This window comes from Erithacus rubecula (assembly GCF_903797595.1).
Source record: "Erithacus rubecula genome assembly, chromosome: 29".
NCBI lineage: Eukaryota > Metazoa > Chordata > Aves > Passeriformes > Muscicapidae > Erithacus > Erithacus rubecula.
The window spans coordinates 4650080-4669637 of NC_136681.1; the positions used below are offsets into that span (position 1 = coordinate 4650080).

The 19558-nt window shown below is 40.6% G+C and overlaps 1 protein-coding gene across 1 annotated transcript in view; it reads right to left on the minus strand.

Annotated features, from left to right (window-relative positions):
* Positions 1-871: 871 nt before the first annotated feature.
* KAT6A (lysine acetyltransferase 6A) overlaps positions 872-19558 on the minus strand; it is a 32491-nt gene continuing 13804 nt past the window's right edge. Inside the window, exons 8-18 of the mRNA XM_079328717.1 lie at positions 18367-18680; positions 17079-17197; positions 15458-15573; positions 14521-14662; positions 13917-14078; positions 12906-12999; positions 11464-11695; positions 10190-10400; positions 8831-9523; positions 7794-8112; positions 872-5920 (exon numbers count right to left, since the gene is read on the minus strand). Coding sequence (XP_079184843.1) covers positions 3336-5920; positions 7794-8112; positions 8831-9523; positions 10190-10400; positions 11464-11695; positions 12906-12999; positions 13917-14078; positions 14521-14662; positions 15458-15573; positions 17079-17197; positions 18367-18680 — 4987 coding nt within the window. The 3' untranslated portion in view covers positions 872-3335. The remainder of the gene's footprint in view (positions 5921-7793; positions 8113-8830; positions 9524-10189; positions 10401-11463; positions 11696-12905; positions 13000-13916; positions 14079-14520; positions 14663-15457; positions 15574-17078; positions 17198-18366; positions 18681-19558) is intronic.

Consider the following 19558-nt stretch of genomic DNA (forward strand, 5'->3'; position numbering starts at 1 on the left):
TCACTGACCCCACTGCTGGACTGTGCTTCCCTCACTGACCCCACTGCCTCTGGACTGTTTCCTTCACTGACCCCACTGCCTCTGGACTGTGTTTCCCTCACTGACCCCACTGCCTCTGGACTGTGTTTCCCTCACTGACCCCACTGCTGGACTGTGTTTCCCTCACTGACCCCACTGCCTCTGGACTGTTTCCTTCACTGACCCCACTGCCTCTGGACTGTGTTTCCTCACTGACCCCACAGCCTCTGGACTGTTTCCTTCACTGACCCCACTGCCTCTGGACTGTGTTTCCCTCACTGACCCCACTGCTGGACTGTGCTTCCCTCACTGACCCCACAGCCTCTGGACTGTTTCCTTCACTGACCCCACTGCCTCTGGACTGTGCTTCCCTCCAGCGCTGCCAGAACTCTGGCCTGTGCAGAACGTGCAGCCACAGCAAGACACCCCAGGGATCCAACTGTGCCTTAGAGCTGCAGGGCAAACCTTGCTGGGTGAAATGTCTCGTTCTCTTCCTATCCAAGGTTCTCATTACAGATGAAAGAGCAAATGAAAGACAAACACACCCTGCCAGGTTGAAAGGACACAAGTCAAAATTACAAACTGAGGCTGACAAAAACCAGGACTACATTTGGTTTGGCCAGCCTTGGCAGAAAGGAATTTGAAGGTGGTGACCTTCTGGAAAGGCTTCAAGTTTGTTCTTCCTAATTTTTCTCTAATTAGAAATTCTAGATAAAAATTAACATGAACACGAGATCTCATATGCGAATTCTCTTGATGGTGGAAAGGCCGACAGGGAATCATACTCCCAGGACCAAGAATCAGGGACAGCATTCACCACCCAATTGGAAGAAAAAAAATTTACACGCACAACTGACATCCAAAATGGCTCAACATAATTTATTTTTTTTATGTTAAAATGTACAGAGTTCTTTTGAAAGTACTTGCTAGAAAGGGGAAAAAAAAGTGATATTACATACAAGGAGAGGAAGGGAGACCATCCAGCCAGGAGCGTATGACATGGAGAATTACAAAGGCATCTAGGCACCCCCTTCCCCTTAGCTTACAAGTCACCATGAACAAAGTACAAAGAGGTTACAAAACAGGAAAAGCAAATATAAACAGACAGGAATAGACTCAGCTTCATTTGTACATGCGGCTTTTAGAGGCATCTGGAGCTCCTATTCACACACTCTAGAGATCTCTTTAAAGAGAATTTTATCTTTCTTAAAATAGTTTTTAATATTCTACAACAAAGATAAAAAATTTTAAAGATGGAATGAAATGAAAAAGCTCTTATTTTTAAAAGGCATCGAAGTCACTAACAGTGAGTTTTTTTAAATTTCTTTTAGAAGATTACCCAAGTTATCTTGCTAAAAATACATTTTTTTTTTTAAACAGAAGTGAAAAAATGGTAGGTACCAATATTACTGCGTTGGATAATTTCTTTTTATATATAGAAAAGAACTTTTTTTTTTTCTACAATAGTTCTACAGTCACAAAGGTTTGTGGAAAAGGGAGCTGCCCAATTGATAAAAAAACCCATACAAAACCAAACCAAACATAAAGGCAAACAAACTAAATTCATGGCCCTCATTTCAACAGCTTCTCCTCCTGTCTCAGACCCACCCCCACCCCAGGAAGCAGCGACACAGCTGAAGATCTAAGAAGAGAGGGCAGCACAGTGCGCTTTCTACACGGGTTATTTGGAACTCGAATATTATATACAGAGAAATGGGGTCCTACACAGCCTTGTACATGCTCAAAACTAAACAGAAACAAAAAGTGGAAGTCCTTTGAATTCTGCCTTGTATGGTTAGCAGTTACTGGAGGAAAGTCCATTTTAGTGCATCTGAAGAAACCCCAACTTTTAAATTCTTTTGGTTTAAAAACAAAAGGAATTAGTCTTATTAATGTGTCTGCATTTCTACTTCATATACAATTAAAAAAAAAACTTTACATTAAAGGGTTGTCCCTTTTTGTAGTGGGTGACATGCCAGCAGTGTAGCCAAAATTATGTAAATTGGATTTTGCAGTAATAAACAGCAAAATCCTGCCGCTTAGACCCTGCTATGGTGTTGGGACGGTTTCACTGCTGTAAAAGAGGCCGATTCCCTTCTTTTCCCACACTAGATCAAATGTGTGGCTATTCCTATACAATGGGTATCAAATACAGTAAGAGAATCAGGAAAATATCACTGACCCCCAGAACACAGCACACTGAGCAACTTCTACCCCAGAGCAGGAACGGGGAGTGACGAGGACACGGCAGGGCTCTCACCCCAGCCACCAGATGCACACCTTTTCTTCCAACATTTCCCAAGCCAAGAGATTAACTGGAAACTGCTGCTCCTGAGCTGAGTCTGACTCCAGGGCTCAGAACCAAACTCTCAGCAGCACAGAGCAGTCTGGGCTCTCAGAGCTGGGGCTGCCTGAGGGCACCAGGAGAGCCTGGAACCATCTCCCTGTCCTACAGCTCATCACCCACCCTGTCCTCGTCAACACTGCCCAAGGGACACGAAATGAGCTCTCTCCTGAGATGCTTCCAGCAGTTCAGTGACAGAACATGTGTGCATGCATGCACATGTGTGTTCACGTGCATGTCTGGGTGGTGAATGGGATCATTTTAACATTACATTATATTTTCAGCATAGAACATACAATTTCAATTAACTCATCTACAAAAACACCAATGTGAATGGTTTACTGTTTACATCTAACTCCAAATTTTATTGAGGGTGAGGGAGTCAAGGAAAATTAAAGATTTTTCCTGACTTGCAGAAATAAAGATCTTCATTTATCCTCTGTGTCCCCTTCCAAATCTCCCAATAAGTGCCTCCTGCTAGAAGTAGGAAATGTTACGTGGGGTTTAGAGGGAAGGGTTGCTATTCTTTGAGATGTCAAACATTTTACATGGCTGCAGTACTAGAAACTGCATACAGAGGGACACAGGGGAGGGAATAGGACATATATTGAAAAAAAAAATTTAGGAAGATCACATTACACATAGTCTGTCCACTTTGTCAGCAAAGTAAGGCTCTTTTTAAATTATGAGAAGATTTTGTGCATGTTTCCCCTCTTAAAAATATCTGTAAGTGATTTTAGCAGTAAAATGTTTGACGACTGTGAAGAAAAAGAAAAACAAACAAACAAACAAACAAACAAAAATCAAAAAAATAAAGACCAGGCTTCCTAAAAAATAAAATAAACCAAAGAAAATCCCTCTAAATCTACAGCAATATTTTAACTGGAAAAAGGTCCATTTTCTCTGGTTCGTCAGTATAAAAGGTTCCTTTATTTATATTTATTTCAGTTTTTAGGATGCAAGTTGATCTTGCTCATCTTCTCATGTATGGTCCATTAAGAGACTGCTTGGGCACCCCAGCAGCGTTCATGTAGCTGTGATGGGAGGGGCCAGTGTACATCATGTTCCCATGAGGATTTGGCTGCATAGGCTGCTGGGTATAGGCCTGGCTCCCCATCATTCCCATCTGCATCTGCATAGGATACTGTGCTGTCTGGTTCATGTAGGCAGGGTTGCTGTGGTAGCTGCTGTTCATCATGGGCTGCGTCATCCTGTAGCTGTTCATGGCGTTCAGGGTGTTCATGTTCATGGAGTTGACGTTGTAGGGCGCGGTCGGCATCAGGTTGACGCCCATGTTCATGCCGCGCTGCACGGCCAGGGCGCGGGGCCCGGCCTGCATGGCCACGGCGGCGCCGCTGCGGCCGTACAGCTGCTGCTGGTGCGCGCTGGCCGAGGGCAGCGGCGCCGACTTGGAGCGGATGGAGATGTGCCCCTTGACCGGCATCTGCCCCTGCAGCCGCTGGCTGTGCGCAATGCCGATGTTGGTGGCGGACATGTTGCACTGCAGCAGAGGGGATGTGAGGTTCATGGTGCTGGATGCCAGGTTCGGTGGGGGCGTCATGGTGGCTTGTGCTTGTGGGGTGCCAGCCAGGGGGTGAGAGGGAGCCAGCTGAGCCAGCCCTGTGTTGGAAAGAGAAACGCTGGTTGCATAGGAAGTCACAGCAGGAGAATGGCTATAAGGCATGGCATGAGGGTCCATAATGGTGTTTGTCAGCTGCTGCAACTTGGCTAGACTGAATGTGGCTGATGGTTGCGAATAGCTCCCGGCACCAAAATCCCCTGGAATCCTCTCGTAGATACTTATGTTCCCAGCGCTGCCTGACTCAGGGATTTCCATGATCATCGGTGCTGGGGTGAAGCTGTTGTTCATGCTACACTGAGATAACGGGGGCTGCTGCTGGGGGGGAGGTGGGGGCTGTGGCTGCTGCGACTGAGGCTGCTGCTGTTGTGGCTGTGTTGTTGGTTGCTGGTTACTTGGGGGCCTTTCTACTACACAGCTCTGAGGTGACTTGATATTACAGTTTGCTGCAGGCTGGACATTGTTTTGCTGCATCATGCTGCAACTGCTGCCAATGTTTGCCATTTGCTGAGTGACAACACAGCTGTTCTGAGTGAGGCTGCTAGAAGAAGACAGTCCACCATACGAACAGCTGCTCTGGGAAGAATTATTTCCACAAATGCTGCCTCCCATAGTGGAGTCATAGCTGCTGGGGTTTTCATAATTCTCTGTAGTGCTCTCAATGCTGCCAAGGTCACTGAAGCCACTATCCACCACCTGCTGAGAGTGGTCCGATACTGAAGGCACATCCATCATGGGGCTGGTCTCCATGTTCTGCATAGAGGGTGCGGACAGGGATCCCTGCTCAGGACTGATCTGTGTGTAACTGCTCTCCAGAGCAGGCACGTTGGGGCTGCTGACAGAACGCACAGACTGGCTGGGGTGGGACTGAACAGAGGATATTGGACTGTTGTGTTCTGAGGCCTGGCAATCTTCAACCATTGATATCTGAGGATCCTCCTCAGTCTGGGTATAACTCTGCAAAGTCTGACAAGCTGCAAGAGTTTCTTCACAGTCCTGGTAAGCTACATCATGCTCATTGCTTTCCTCCTGTGTCAAGGACTGGACTGCTTGAACAGTTTCAAGATCTAGTTCACTATGAGGAATCTCCTCCTCTTCCTTTAATTCAATTAACCCCTCTTTATTACTTTGCTCTTCTTCATGATCATCTTCAGACCCAGGGACATGCTCTGAGGCCACTGATGTCTCATTGGAAGCTTGCTCTTCCTCAGAATCTGCCTCTGCTTCATCTTTTTCTTTCACATCTTCTCTACTGCTTGGTATGTTTGTTTCTAAAAAACATTCTTGCACCTGAGGCTCCTCCTTCACCCCTTCTTTAACAGGGTGTTCCTCCAATTCTTTTTTCTTCAAAGACTCTGGATGACCATCATCTTCATCATCAGCATCATGATCTTCATTTTGATTTGTCACTACTGCAACTTCCTCTTCCTCCTCATGGTCATGTTCAGGTTCATCTAATTCTTGCTGCTCTTCTTCTGATTGCCTCTGCTCTTCTAAAATCCGTGGCTTCTCCTCCACTTCCTCTTCTACCTCAGGTTCTTTTACTTCTGGCACTGGACTGCTGTTGCTATCCACAGGAGAAACTGCTCTTACTTCACTGCTGGCTACATCTTCCTCTTCTCCCTCCCCTACCTCTTCTGCTTCCATATTTGTATCTTCCTCTTTCCTTTCCTCAGTGAGAGGCAGGTCTTTCTGCTCAACACATTCTTCTTTATCTGAAATTTTGGCCTTACGCCCTGGTTTTGAATTTGTAACCAGTTCATCAACTGTTTCATCCTGAACTGACAGCGGCACCTCCTCCTGGTTCAGTTTAAAACCTGGTTTTCGACCAGGCCTTTTCTTCCAGTGGACTGGTTTTCGGCTTTTCCCTTTTGGCCATCCCTTTTTCTTTTTCATGGGTGTGGAAGTATCTGGCTCAAGTGAAGAATCTTTTGCTTCACTATTCCTCAGCATAGATAATGGTTTCAGGGGTGGGTTACCTGAAAATACAAATTGAAAGACACTGTTCAAACTTTTTTTTTTTAACCTAAGCATTCATGGAAGCCTTCCCAAGCATGTCAAAAATGTTTATCAACTTCAATATTACCTTAGATATTTATTAGAATTTACTTATTAGCTTAGAAATATTAGTTTAGAAGGATCAAGGTCTGCTCATTAGCAGCATGTAATGCTGCACGTGACATTTTCTAAGAACATCAATGTTTCCATGTTCAAAACTCTGAGCCTTTAATACACAATTCAATTAGGCTCTAAGCTATATAATAAAGCCCTGAAAAGACAAATTAATTGTTGCAACACTGTATTTTTGAATTGTCATAAGGCAGTGCTGTCCCTCTTGCCCAGCCTAATTTTTTACCAAAATAAAAAGCCAGCTGTTTATGATGAACATGTTTAGGTAACTGACAGCACACTCTTTTTTCTAAAAGCATTAGAGTTTTTTAATATGTATATCTAAAGGCATCTGCACTGAAGGCAAAAGCAGCCAACAGATACTGTGTGATGTCAGGAGCAGCAATACCCTAAAATAAATAAAATACAGTTAGTATTTTATTGCTTCAGGGGTTCTGACCAACTTGCAGAAGTTCAGGGGAGGGCTAAAACACAACAAAAGTGAGGCAAGGGAGCAGAAAGCAATAAATGAAAAGTATTTATAAAGTAGGTGAGCCAGAAATATATCACTGTAGTATAAAATGGGTGTGAGTTAAAACAGTGGCTTTCCAAGTACCATTTTTGATCCCTGCTCACTTAAAGGACTATTTATAGTCCGCAGAAGATGGTTAAAAATCACTGATTTATTTTACGAAAGAATATATAAATGCATCCACTGCATCTCCACCAGAAAACACTCAGAAGAGCACAAATGAAAAAGACTTAAAACAACTGATCTAAGAGATCTGCCTTCGACTCCATAGTCTTATTAATGGTGCTGGAGTATCACAAAAATGTATTTAATGAGAATTTAACAAAACAATGGTGTAAGATGACTGCGCATGCATTCTCACGAATCAAAATCAAAGCTGTCTGTATGTTTCTCTAAAACTACATAGTTATATGCTGTAGTAAAGATTAAAGGGCATCTGATGCCAAATAGATAGTAAACCTGGCTATTTTTGTATCAATGCTTTTAGCATTAAAGTACTTTGAAAGAAGTAACCGTCTGGTAACCACAGCCTAACTGAAAATCATCAATTAATGAGGCAACAATTTTTTCTTGTGTGATAATGGCATCATACTTGTTTTTCACACAGTTGTTCATTTTTATTTGGCTGACTGCTTTGCACTGTGTAGCCCATCAAAACAAGGACATCTAATAGCCATAATGAAGATTGCTAACTGAGTATCTGAATGATAGATTTGTCTTCTGAATTGTCAGTGGACTCTTTGTCAGAACCAAATTAATTTGTTTTATGAACTGAGGGTTCAGAGAACGTTAAGGAGCTATGAGAAGCTGAGAGAGTGAACATGCAATATGATGAAGAAGAGGATGTCAGAGGAGACAATTTAATATTTCCCTTTGTTATGGAAAACTGGGGGCTTGTCAGTTCATTTCCATTTTATTTCTGTAAGAGACTCTGCTGCATGGGTTTTCCCATAATCACAGACACCAATTCCATTAGGAAAGCTGAATCAAAAGGATAGCCTGGGATCAGGTCATTGCCAATAAGATAGTAAAATGTATACACCACATTTTCATAAAACTAGGGAATGTCTGAGGCTAGTTTGACTGGTAATTTATGCCTAACCTACATCTCAGCTGGAAGTTAGGAGCCAAAGAAAGCAGCTGGTTCTATCATAAGCTGTTATCACCCAACACAACCTATCAAACATTGACCAGAGTACCTGCATACATACCATTATTGTCATCAGACTCCTCCTCATCTCTGGACTTCCTCCTAGAAGAGGGTCTGTGCCTGAGTGTGTCTGGTTGGGCTAAGTGCCGAAAGTACCCACTCGATGAAAGTTCACTCTCTTCCTCTTCATCCTCCTCCTCCTCCTCTTCCTCCTCTTCAATCTCAAATGTAGGCTCTAATTGAGGCATTGGTCGTTCAGAGTCTGAGTCCTCAAATGGTTCATCCAGCACTTCTGTGGTTTCTGAGATGGTTTCAGTGACAACACTGCTGTTGTGGTGCTTACGCTTGCGGACCCGCCTCTTCCGATGGAGAATTGGTTTCTGAAAGTGGAAGGTGGAAAAAGAGAAGATATTTTATCATGTCCGGTAGAAATGAAACACTAGATAAATACAAAACATGAACAGCAGAGAACTCCCTTCTAGAATCCAGAATTCACTAGAAATACTGTCTGGCACCTGCCACTAGTTAGAATTTAAATAGCTGAAGCCAACAGCACATCCATAACAGCTGGAACTCTGGACACACTATAACTCAGATGTGAATAGCTTAGAACAAGGTGTAAAAATTACACAGAAAAGAACTTTTTAGTGCAGCACCCCATGAAGAAAGCATATGCTTAGACACATTAATAAAATTAGCATCTCCATGGTAAATAATTTCAATAATTTCTGATTTCAGTTGTTTAGAGAGCATTTGTGTTTCGCAAGCTTCTTTCATAAGTAGGACTGTATCTGTTTCTATTTTGCATGACTGAGAAAAACCTTGATAACTAAGTTAGGAAAAAAAAAAAATCAAAAGCACAAGACAGAAGCTAGAATGAAAAAAACCCTCAAACTCCTACCTCTAATTCACCAAAAACCAGCACTAGAAAAAGTAAGCAGGAAGTACCCCACAGAGAGAGTTCTGGAACACGGAACATGTCCTCCCTGTACACTTAATACAGACCTTATGAACTGCACCATCCTTCAAAAAGCCCCACCATACTTACAGAACTGACTGGGTAACACAGTCAAAAAGAACAAGAAACAAGGCACACACCTTTCGCTTCAATGTTGGCTTGGTGAGAACTGGTGGAGAGCTTGATCGAGGACTCACAGGCTCATCCTCTTCCTCTTCACTGCTCTCACTGAAACACCTCAGAAGTGCCCTGTCACTGTCACTGTAGTGCCGGGGCAATCTCTCACAGTCCTCTGGGAATCTGCATTTCAGTGGCTCTGTGTTCTTCTTCAACTGTCCCCTCCACCGTTCCACACCTTCACTGTGCTGCCGACGGGGAGCTGCAGATTTCTCACCTTTGCCATACTGTCCCTGGGAAGCTGCAGATTTTTCCTCATCCTCAGCATACCGGCCTCTCGAGGCTGGAGATTTCTCCTCGCATTCACCACATCTTCCCTGCAAGGCCACTGACTTCTCCTCACAGTCACTGCACCGGCCTCGGGAGGCTGCTGATTTTTCCTCACATTCACTGCATCGTCCACTGGCAACTGCAGTTTTTTCCTCGATAGGCAGTGCTGGCTCCTTCTCACAAAAGGGCTCATGAAGTTTTTTGCTCTTGCGGTTCCATCGACCTCTTCGTGATGGCTGACTGTTTGCAGGAAGACTATCCAGGGGGAAAATGTGCTTCTTTGGTCGTGTAGAATTGGCTGGAGCAACAATGTCTAGCTTTTTTTCACTCTCTGTTGGTGAGTAAGGCTCTTGCTCTTTCTTCTCCCATGACACAGATTTTACCACCTGATTTAAATAAGAACAAATAGATTTCACACCACCTGCTTCAGCATAAATGTCTATCCTGAATTTTGATTCCACAAAAGCGTTTCAGCAAAAAGTCAGAAAAGTTAAACAAAACGGACTTTTAAAAATCGAGAATTAAAAAAAAATGTGACCTTTAAGAGCTCCATGTAGTGCTACTTGCTACTGCTTTCCTCAGAGGTGGTAATACCTCTCACTTAGCTTCCCAACTAGTCACTTCAGTCAGCCATTCACTCATGGTATGCCAGAATGCTAACTTAACCTTGCTACATTCAAACACAGCATTTGTGCAATTTTCAAGAAAAAAGTGAGAAAAATTTGGAAGCTATTTTTCCATTAAAATGCACAATTAGTTTAATGTAAATATAGTAACAGTAGATAATCTGCCTCTTAGTATTCTGCTCAGCACTCACCACCTGATGCAAGAGTGCAACCTCTCCAAGAATTGTTCTCTTGGACTATGCCTCAATGTTTTCACTAGTTTTATTTTCTAATCTAAAACCATAAAGATACATAAACTAACCATGACTGCATTGCCTTTTATGATTACGAATGCACTAGCTTCACATTTGAAATTTTGTTAGTGCTGCCTCCAAAAGCATTAAGTATAAACTACATGCCACACAGAAATAAGAGATTCACTCTTACGCTGGTCTCTGGACCCTTTTCTTTCTGCTTTTGTTGCTCATCATTTTCCCCATCCTCTGTTTCCTCTTCCTCATCTTCAGAAACAACTGAGTTGGAAACTATAACAGGTGTCCAACGCAGACATTCTGCATCCACATCAATAGGTCGGACATTAGTTCTGAGCTTTGCCATGTGCTCCTGGATGAGCTTCTCCCGACGAATGATCACAAACCTGAACAGCAATGATACTCTGATCAGTAACGGGTGACATACTGCATATGCTGCCATGTGAAACAGATACATTATAGAAACTGTATTACTCTCAATCAGTGATGCCACAAGTGCTTCAGAGAGAAGAGAAACTCATTAAAATAGTACAATTTGCAGTACCACCTGGCTACCAGAGAAAGCATCTTACAACTGAGGAAATGTTAAAATTCTTTCCACTTCTTGTTAATGGTGAAGCCATTATCCTTCCATGGGTAACATGCAGCTGCATTTTTATTATGGACAAGGGGTATGCCATTTGGGGAATGGGCAATATAAGGTGAAAGCTACTGAAGAGAAATAAAAGAACTGCTCATGAAAACTTGCAGTCCCACTATCATGGTGCAATTTGTTTAAAGGTCTGAGAGAAATATCACTGGTTAAAGGTGCACTGTGAGCTGAAGACATAAAACTATTCTCAAGTTTTCCAAATAAGTTTCAACTTTAACACAAACAGAATAGAATACAACCCCACTCACCAAACTGCTGTTTTCTGAAACAAGACTATTTCCCTGTATTTCGCCTGACTTGTTGGCTGAGCAAGCAGACTACCTCTATTCTATACCAACACACTTCATCTCTCCCAGCCATTTGTCTCACTATTCAAGCATTCCATGCTAATCCACACAATTTATGGCATTCTTGAGACAAAGAGGAAAGGAAGGAAACAACTGTTTGCTCATTGTCTGAAAATAAGGAGCAGATCTGCCTCTAGAGAAGGGAAGTTGCTGTCTTTCTCTATTTGTGAGTGTATTAGACTGATTTGGCTGAGGAATTAAAAAAAAACCACAACTATGAAACCAACATGCTCTCACAGCAGCAAATTACTCAAAATTCCACATCTGCAGTGCTACACAGCTGGACGTCTGAGCCAGCATTGGCAGAGAATGAGTACCACAGTCTGAGTATCTGGACACTACAGTCTTTAGTAAAATCAAGTTTATTAGATATGTTTTGTCTTCAAACACTATTGAATTTCAATGAAATACATCTGAAGGTATTTGGGATTACGAGTCTCTGGTACTCACTGATCACTACGGAAGTCAAGCATTCGTAGATGATGCAGAGTGGAAGTGATATCTTGAGGGCAGATTCCAGTCAGCTTGCTCAATTTCTTGATGCTTAATTGCTTGTCATGTTGATGATAAAGGCACTCCAATATTACACTTTTCCAATAAGCCATATATGACAGGCGCCCCAGGTCTGACAGGGGCTTCTCTGGTGATCCTGCTTGACCCTCACGCTTTGAAAGCAAATAGCCTAAACATAAACAAGAAAAAACTTTCAAAATATGAGCCTCTGTTTCCACCCCCACTTCTACAAAGCCTCATACAATAGCTTAGTGGTGCTTACAAGTTGTAGACAACAGCTCTGAATGATACTTCGAGTTACGGGGCCAATTTTTGATTTCCTTGTTTAAACTCCTGTTACTCAGCGATCGAGTTTGAGATTTCTGAACTCTGCTGCCATCAGACACTCACTATAGGCAATGCCACGAGATGGCAGCAGGTGCCTACCTAGGAACTGCAGCAAGCCTGAAGCGCAACTGCAATAGCAATTTTGGAGATGAGGAGGAAAAACACACTCTTAAAACTAATATGACTAATAATTTTCTTGAAAATTCTCTACTGTCAAACTTCAGGACCATACTGGAGAACATCAAGCTCCATTTGCAGAGATGTCATTAATTTAAGACTGTGATACATTGCATGGGTTCAAAATGGAAGAAGATGACAAATGTGCCTTCTCACCGCTTCTCTACCACAACCTGCATTTGTTGATTTCTCAAGATACATCCTTGAGTTCTTTTGCTTCACCAGTATTTTCAGGAGAACAAAAACTTATTTACAAAAGGTATCATTCTGATATAATTCTACCAGCAGAGTTTTCCTCTGAAAATGAACTCCCAAACTTGCCTGTCCACAGGGAGGGCTGTATTAAATTGCCCTAGGCACAACAAACAATGTACAGTTACAGGGGAAGTTTCCTATGACATTACTGAGATACATGTAGGAATCTCAGAATTATTTGAGTATTCAGAGCTTAAGTATGTCTGGTTTTATTGCTCTCAAAGTTAAATTAAAATGTAAGACACTTCTCCTCAAGACACTCATTCACCTCCTCAAGCTGCTGAAGATTCCCACAGACCACGCAGCCTTACCACTGGTTTCTGTGTAAGGAATTATATGCATAAGACAAGCCTCTGCTAAAATCACTATACTGACACATGCCTTTAGCTTCTACCTTAAGTTGCTTACACAGAAAACATTGGATTTAAGGGGAAAATGATCAATTTGTCTTTAGAGCTGAAGTTCCAACAAAAAGAATAAATGGTGAAGTTCAGATGATTTTATACGCTGTAGAAGCCTTTGTCCCGAGTTGCGTTTTATTTTGAAAGTATCTGCTTCTACTGTTAAGTCCTTTAAAATAAGAAAAGACACACTAAAAAAGTAAAGAAAAAGTTCCTTACTGAAGTCAATTAGGAACCTGCCATAGCCCTTACGCTGGTATTGTGGAAGAATCATTATACAGGAAACATTGTACTTCTGTTGGCAGTGTTTTTCCTGTTGGAAAAAAAAAAGCACCATATTGGAAAAACAGATCAGTGAGAAAACAGTGGAAAGTTGCTTTGTAAAAGTGCTTAAGTAGCTCTATAGGAAAAAGTGAGATTGGAAGCTACAGTCAAAATTTCTTAGGAACAATAAAGCCAAGGAAAGACTTCAAAGAGACAATATTAAAATTCTATAATCATTTCAGGTAAGAAAAGCAAGAAGAATGAAAACTTGACATAACCTTCTGCTTAGATACATAGTACATAGTAAAGAACATGGGCTGCAGAGAAGATATATTCTAAGAATAAATCTGAATGCAGCTAAATTCATTGCAAAATCCTGCAATATTCCAGCGATTCTTTAAATGCTACAAGCATAACATATCAAAATTCAGTCTCATATTTGCTGTTCTGAATACTTAAAAAAAAAAAGCTTCAAATAAAATGATTTTAAAATACATGAAAAAATTAAGGACAAAAATCTTAAGAAAAGTTCTTCTGAAATCTTGGCCCTCTTTCCTCAAAATAAAGAAAATGCTTCAAATCAGGCGCAAAGCTGCCAAATTTGTTTGGAAAACAATCTATATACACAACAAAAGGTGAGATAAACAGAATTACCACGGAATGCTATCTCACAAACAGTGCTACCCAATCTCCACCAAGAGCAGGAAGTAATTTGAAAAGGTTTCTTTAACTACTAGCTGCAGTACAACTTCCTTAGCAAGTTTATGCTATTTAGTGTTACAGGAAACTTGGGTTTACTAACTGGTGGTCTCCAAATGTAATATAAATAAAATCTGGTTCCAACAGATGTTTATACTTGCATTACATAATTTATTATATAAAATGCAAGAGCCTAAACTACAACAATTTAAAGAATCCAAAGCAGCACTGCTCATCATACCAAACAATTTGTACCCAAATATTTACCTTGGAAAAGTAGCCAACAAGGTGACAGCCCTTAACATCATTCTGTGTCAGCACATAAAAAAGAAATGGCTCCACATCGTAATAGAGAGTCTTGTGATCCAAGAAGAGTTTAGCTAACAAGCACAAATTCTGGCAGTAGATAGTGCTGACATTGCCATCAACCTGAGACAGGAGGAAAAGTTCTGTCACTACATTTGCTGTTACACAAGGACAGGCTTCACCTGAGTATCCCTGCACATTTGAAATGTCTTAACATGAGAGACTTCTCTGTCACAGGAAGCATCTCAAAGGACTTAAAACTTCCACAGAATAGAAGCTGTGACAAAGTCAGTGTTACATCCAATAGCTTAAGAGAAAACTTAAAATTAATTTTTGTAAAATAAAAATTCCAGATCTTTATGAAGTGAGTCTTCTGTGTTTTATGGATGAATAATCTAGACACAAGGTCAGTTCCTACTGGCTGCATGCTTGTTATTCCTTGGTCTTGGAAACTCAAGTGTTTCAAGAATGAAGATTTTTAAGACTATCAAATATTTATCACATGATCAGGTGCTGAGGACCCTATTTTATAGATAAGAGTGACTGGTTTCATTTTCTAACTTACCTCAAAGACTGATATATTATTTTTTCTGTAAATTTCATTAGCTGGAGGATGAAACCAGCCACATTTTTTCATATGCTGTTGGAGAATAGTTCTGCTTTTCATGTATTTTAGACAGAATTCACAAAGGTACAACTTCGGTAACCTGTAAGCAAAGATTAAAAAAGAGCAGAGACTGAAGACAGAGACTTCTGTATAAATTTCCTCACACCTGCCAATAGGGAACTTGATGAAAATATCAAGAAAAAATCAAAAATCAACCCTGACCTTGTGTGTGTGGTAATGAGGGCAAAACCACCATGGTTAAAGTCATGACACTATTCTGTAACAAATGCGTATTTAAAAAATGCCCTTAATGTCCTGCAAAATTACATTTACATTATTAAGTTATGCCAGGAGAAATAAATTAAAATCCTAGGAAAAAACAGCAATCCCTCCCAGTTTTACACTGATGATGCTAGGATGGATGAGATAAATATGTACACACCCTTGAGTGATGGGTCATGTCACCACCTACCCATTTGCTTTAAAACCCTATTACATACTACACTTACACGAACGACTGAAATGCAAGTATCCCAAAATTCTTGTGATTTAATTCCATTATATACTCTAGCTTAGTCAGGAATGTCTTTGTATAGCTAGAGTAATTCCTTATGACAGATCACTTGTTCTTATTAAATAGCAGAACAAAGAGTTTCATTAAATTTTCTTCCTCTAGCTACAGCCCTTACAAGCCATCCCTCTTTCTGAACTAAGTACAGAGTTTGCAGTTCAGACAATTTGCAAAGTTCTTAAACAAGAGAATAGCAAAGCAACTATGTGTGCAGCACAGCAAAACAATCTCTCAGACACCAAAATGTGGAAACTACCAGATTTCTATGACTGCTGGAGTACAGCTTTCCCATAAACACTGAAGAAGAACAAAGCAGAGTCTTACCTGGAATATTCCTGTGGATATGGGGAGGAGTACCAGGTCTGGATTTCATACTTGCCAAATTCAATAACAGAAGGGCAGCGGACTTGTGGATCAGGGGGCCCAGTCACCCCTACTTTCTATGCAAGGGGAAAAAAATCCCAAGTTTTCATGAATTTCCAAGTGAAACACTTTTAAGATTAAATAAATTAACACATTTCAATCTACACAGACCTTTCTGTTCAAACTCACTGCTAATTAGGAAGATGCAGATGTTGCTCTCTGACACTGAAAACCAGTACCAGTCACACTTCAAGCAACCATGTGATTCACAAAAAGAAAGAATTAATAAACATCATCATACTGTGTATTTCCACTACTATTCACGGTGTTGCATGTCATAATTTTAAATATAAATTAATAGAAAACTAAGTTTGAGTCTCACTGTAATTTTCTTTCTTGTTATTTTAATAGTGAAGAACAGAAACATGAGCTGCTTCTGAGGTTAAAAACTAGAATATGTGAGTATTTAACGTTACACATTAGTATCTTCCCAGCTCTGAGATTAGATGGACTACTGCGAATGTAGCAGTTACCAAACCAATATTCAGGATGCAGCCATCTGCTTATCATCACAAGTGCTGAAGAATTAAAGAAATACTTCACATTTATTAGAAGAAGAAAAAAATACAAATAGAGGATTTTAAACTACTTATACAACCTTTATTTCCCCTGTCCCTCTGATAGTAAGCGTATATTTTATACAGCGACTAAAAAGGATACTAAATGATCTACTTTAAAAGAAAACAAATGCTTTTCTTAGCTCATGAAGATTTTATCTCTGAAGACTGTCACTCACAGAATTATAGAAATCCAACTATTCCTACTAGCCTCGCATTATAATATGAAAAACCTGGACTGAAGTTACTAACAAATTAAAACACTTCATGCAGGTCAGCAACTAATGTGAAGAGTACCAGTGAATTACCTATATGCAAATTTATGCTAGCAGAATGAGACAGCTATCTATACCCAGGACAATGGGTTAGTGTTTGAAAGGCGACATTCCAAATTAACATCTCGCTAAGCTTCCTAATCGGGACTGGCAAAAGTCGCCTCAGGATCTAGTCCTAGGCACCCACATTTTGTGGAGCTCTAGATGAAAAGGAACAGCAACCTCTATTGGTAAACATCTATCCATGTGCACACAGACACAAACAACAATGCTCTATCCTGTTCCACAAGGAGTTAAAGTATCTAGAAAAAGAATGCTTTAACTACTCAGAGACTCCATGTGATCCATGCTGCTACCAAAACATCCCATATTGTATTGTTTTCATAGTCCACGTTTTACCAGGTATTTAACAGTTCTGAGAGGACTAAAGCCACAGCCACCAAGGCTTTTTAGCCACTTTAACCTCTTACACTCCTATGTTAAATTTTATATTATCCTTCAGCTCTCTTCAGGTCAGCCCACCACTTTCAATCAGCAGAAACCAAGTACATTATCTTCTGCGACAGACTGACTCATCTGAAGTTTGTATTTCTTGTTGTTATTTTGTTGCTGGGGTGGTGGTTTTAGATTTGTTTAAATTTATTTTACAGATATGGTACCTACTGCCAGACACTGAAAATTTAACTTTACCTGCAGCGCTTGTTCCTGAATATCTCGAAACAACTCCATGTCTTTTTCATTTAAGACATCCTGGCTTCCAAAAAAACGCTCATCAGTTTCTTTCTTTCCATCCCAGCCATCCTGATTGTCTGTACATGAGAGAGAAAATTGGGTTCACCTAAATTACCAAAAAGTATTTGCTTTTAGTGCAGTGACAAATAACATCTGGCTGTATTCACACACGGTGCCAGGTTTCTTTTATGGGACTTTCTATTCAGATTTAGGACCATAAAGGAAGAACACATTCTAAATTTGGGACAATGTAAGTAGTCCTGTCCTATATTTAAGCAGGTTCAAATGTCACCACCTAGATATTCACAGTATCATGAAGGCATAAATGGCTTACAAATAAGCCTGTTTTTCACAAACAAGGAGCACAGCTATTTAAATGCCACATATGGTAAAATCAGAACCAGGACACCTACATTCATCCCTTAGAAACACCCCTTCAAAAATAAACAAAAAACCTAACAAACCTAAACAAAAAACCTAAAAAAATCCTCCAGACACCTCACCTCACTCCCAAAGCACTAAGTCACACTGCTGTTCTCCCAGTATAAGCCAGGTTAATGCAGGTAACTATTCTAAAGTTGCAAACATAGTATTTTATTGTGGAATATTTCACACTGCTTGCTTAGGAACAATTCAGAACCGTTCAGCAAAACTGCAAATAGCTGAATACAGAAATTAAATAAAGGTCCAGGCATGGATAATATCTTAAGGCAGAAAAGCAGAAAAACCAAGGAAAGCTGAACTGCATTCCAAAGGGAAGGGATGATTTTCAGCAATAAGATGCTGAGCCATACAATCAGGCTTCTCTGTGGTTGAGAAATTTCAGAAACACTTGCATGCATCCATAGATTGGAAACTCATGGGTCTGTTGGACTGGTTTTAGTTATCTATTTTCCATTTAATACTTCTATATTGCTGCTACTAATTTTCATGAACCACTGCCTATGTTATTACTTTTAAATGTGACATTACTAGACTTACAGCCCATTTCCTAGGCTGTCTGCAAATGCCTCCTTACCAATGGGCATTCTACCTCACTGTAATAATTTAACTCCTCATCATACCTTGCCATCATATACAAAGAGGCTAAAGTCTCCACGATCAATTCCTTTTCCCAGTTCATATTCTACCTCAATGCACCAAACAGTTTCCATCCTCTAACAATTCCAGTCACTTCAACATCCTATTCTTTGAACATTTGCTTGGTATACAGGATACTTACATTGGCAGGGTGTAAAATCTTTACCTGTGGGCCATTCTGAAGTGCTAGACTTCCTGGTACCCTTTTTCCGGATCCTATACTGCTGAGAATAGTCTACCACTTCTCCTCGAGCTTTTCGTCCATCAGGGGAGGGAGTGAAGAATTTTGTAAGGCCATCTATAAGCCCTTTGGTTTTCTTGTTAAACTTCAAAGTGTTGCTGCCATCTCTGCAGAAGTCCAAGACATCTGTCTGCTCCAGGTATCCTCCTTCTGATGATGCTGGCTGGCTGGACAGAGTCATCTTACGCTTCCGACCCCGACCAGGACCAGTGCGAACTTTGCTGAAAGGACCTTTGGATCTAAAGAATGAGAAGGGGAGAGATGTGGTCAGAAGATGTGGCAAGGTGGCCTCGCACCTTCTCAAACGTATTTATCAACCACACAGAAACGTCAGCTGAAAAATCTAATAACACAGGAGTCATCAAGAGACTGTGTTCCCTACAGGAGACATGATTTAAACATCTCAGTAGAAGTACTGCAATATTTTCCTCTACATTGAACATTATGTCAAACTAATTTGAGTATAAACAATAGATTTTCACCAAATTTAACATAACATCAAATTTTAAAATCAGTAGCTAGAATGAATACATTGCAGAGAAGGCTTCAATTTATGCAATCATTAAACAGTTTTCCTTTTGCTCCTCTGAATTATATTAAGAGTTCTTCTATGCAAAGTTATTGTACTGACTGAAAAAAAATGTTTAATAGAGATGCCCCCTCTATGTTTTTAGCAGCATTGAATTTTGTAAGGTTGTTTTCCAGAACATCCTCTGGTGCTATTGGTTAGAGTCAACTGGTGGTTCAACTGGCTTTTTTAGCTGATCTCATGTCCAAAACTTACATTCTTGTGACATGCTCCTTCACTGTTTTGCACCCTGAAGAGTCCAGAGCGCTGCATCATAACCAGCACTGCACAGCAATCTTAATTCCAGAAATTGCTTTGACTGAACAGTTATCCAAAGAATTCCTGCCCATACAAATCCAACTCCCAGACAACTAGCTAGCTAGACAACAACCACGACAGGGCTGCAGCTACACAATCCGTCTTGGCTCAATAGAGTTCTCCACAAATGCAGAAACATGTGGAATGGAAGCAGAAAGGGGCCAAATATTTTCTGGCAGCAGTGTCAGATTAAGTATGTCAAACAATCTCATATGCTTCATTGTGATTACT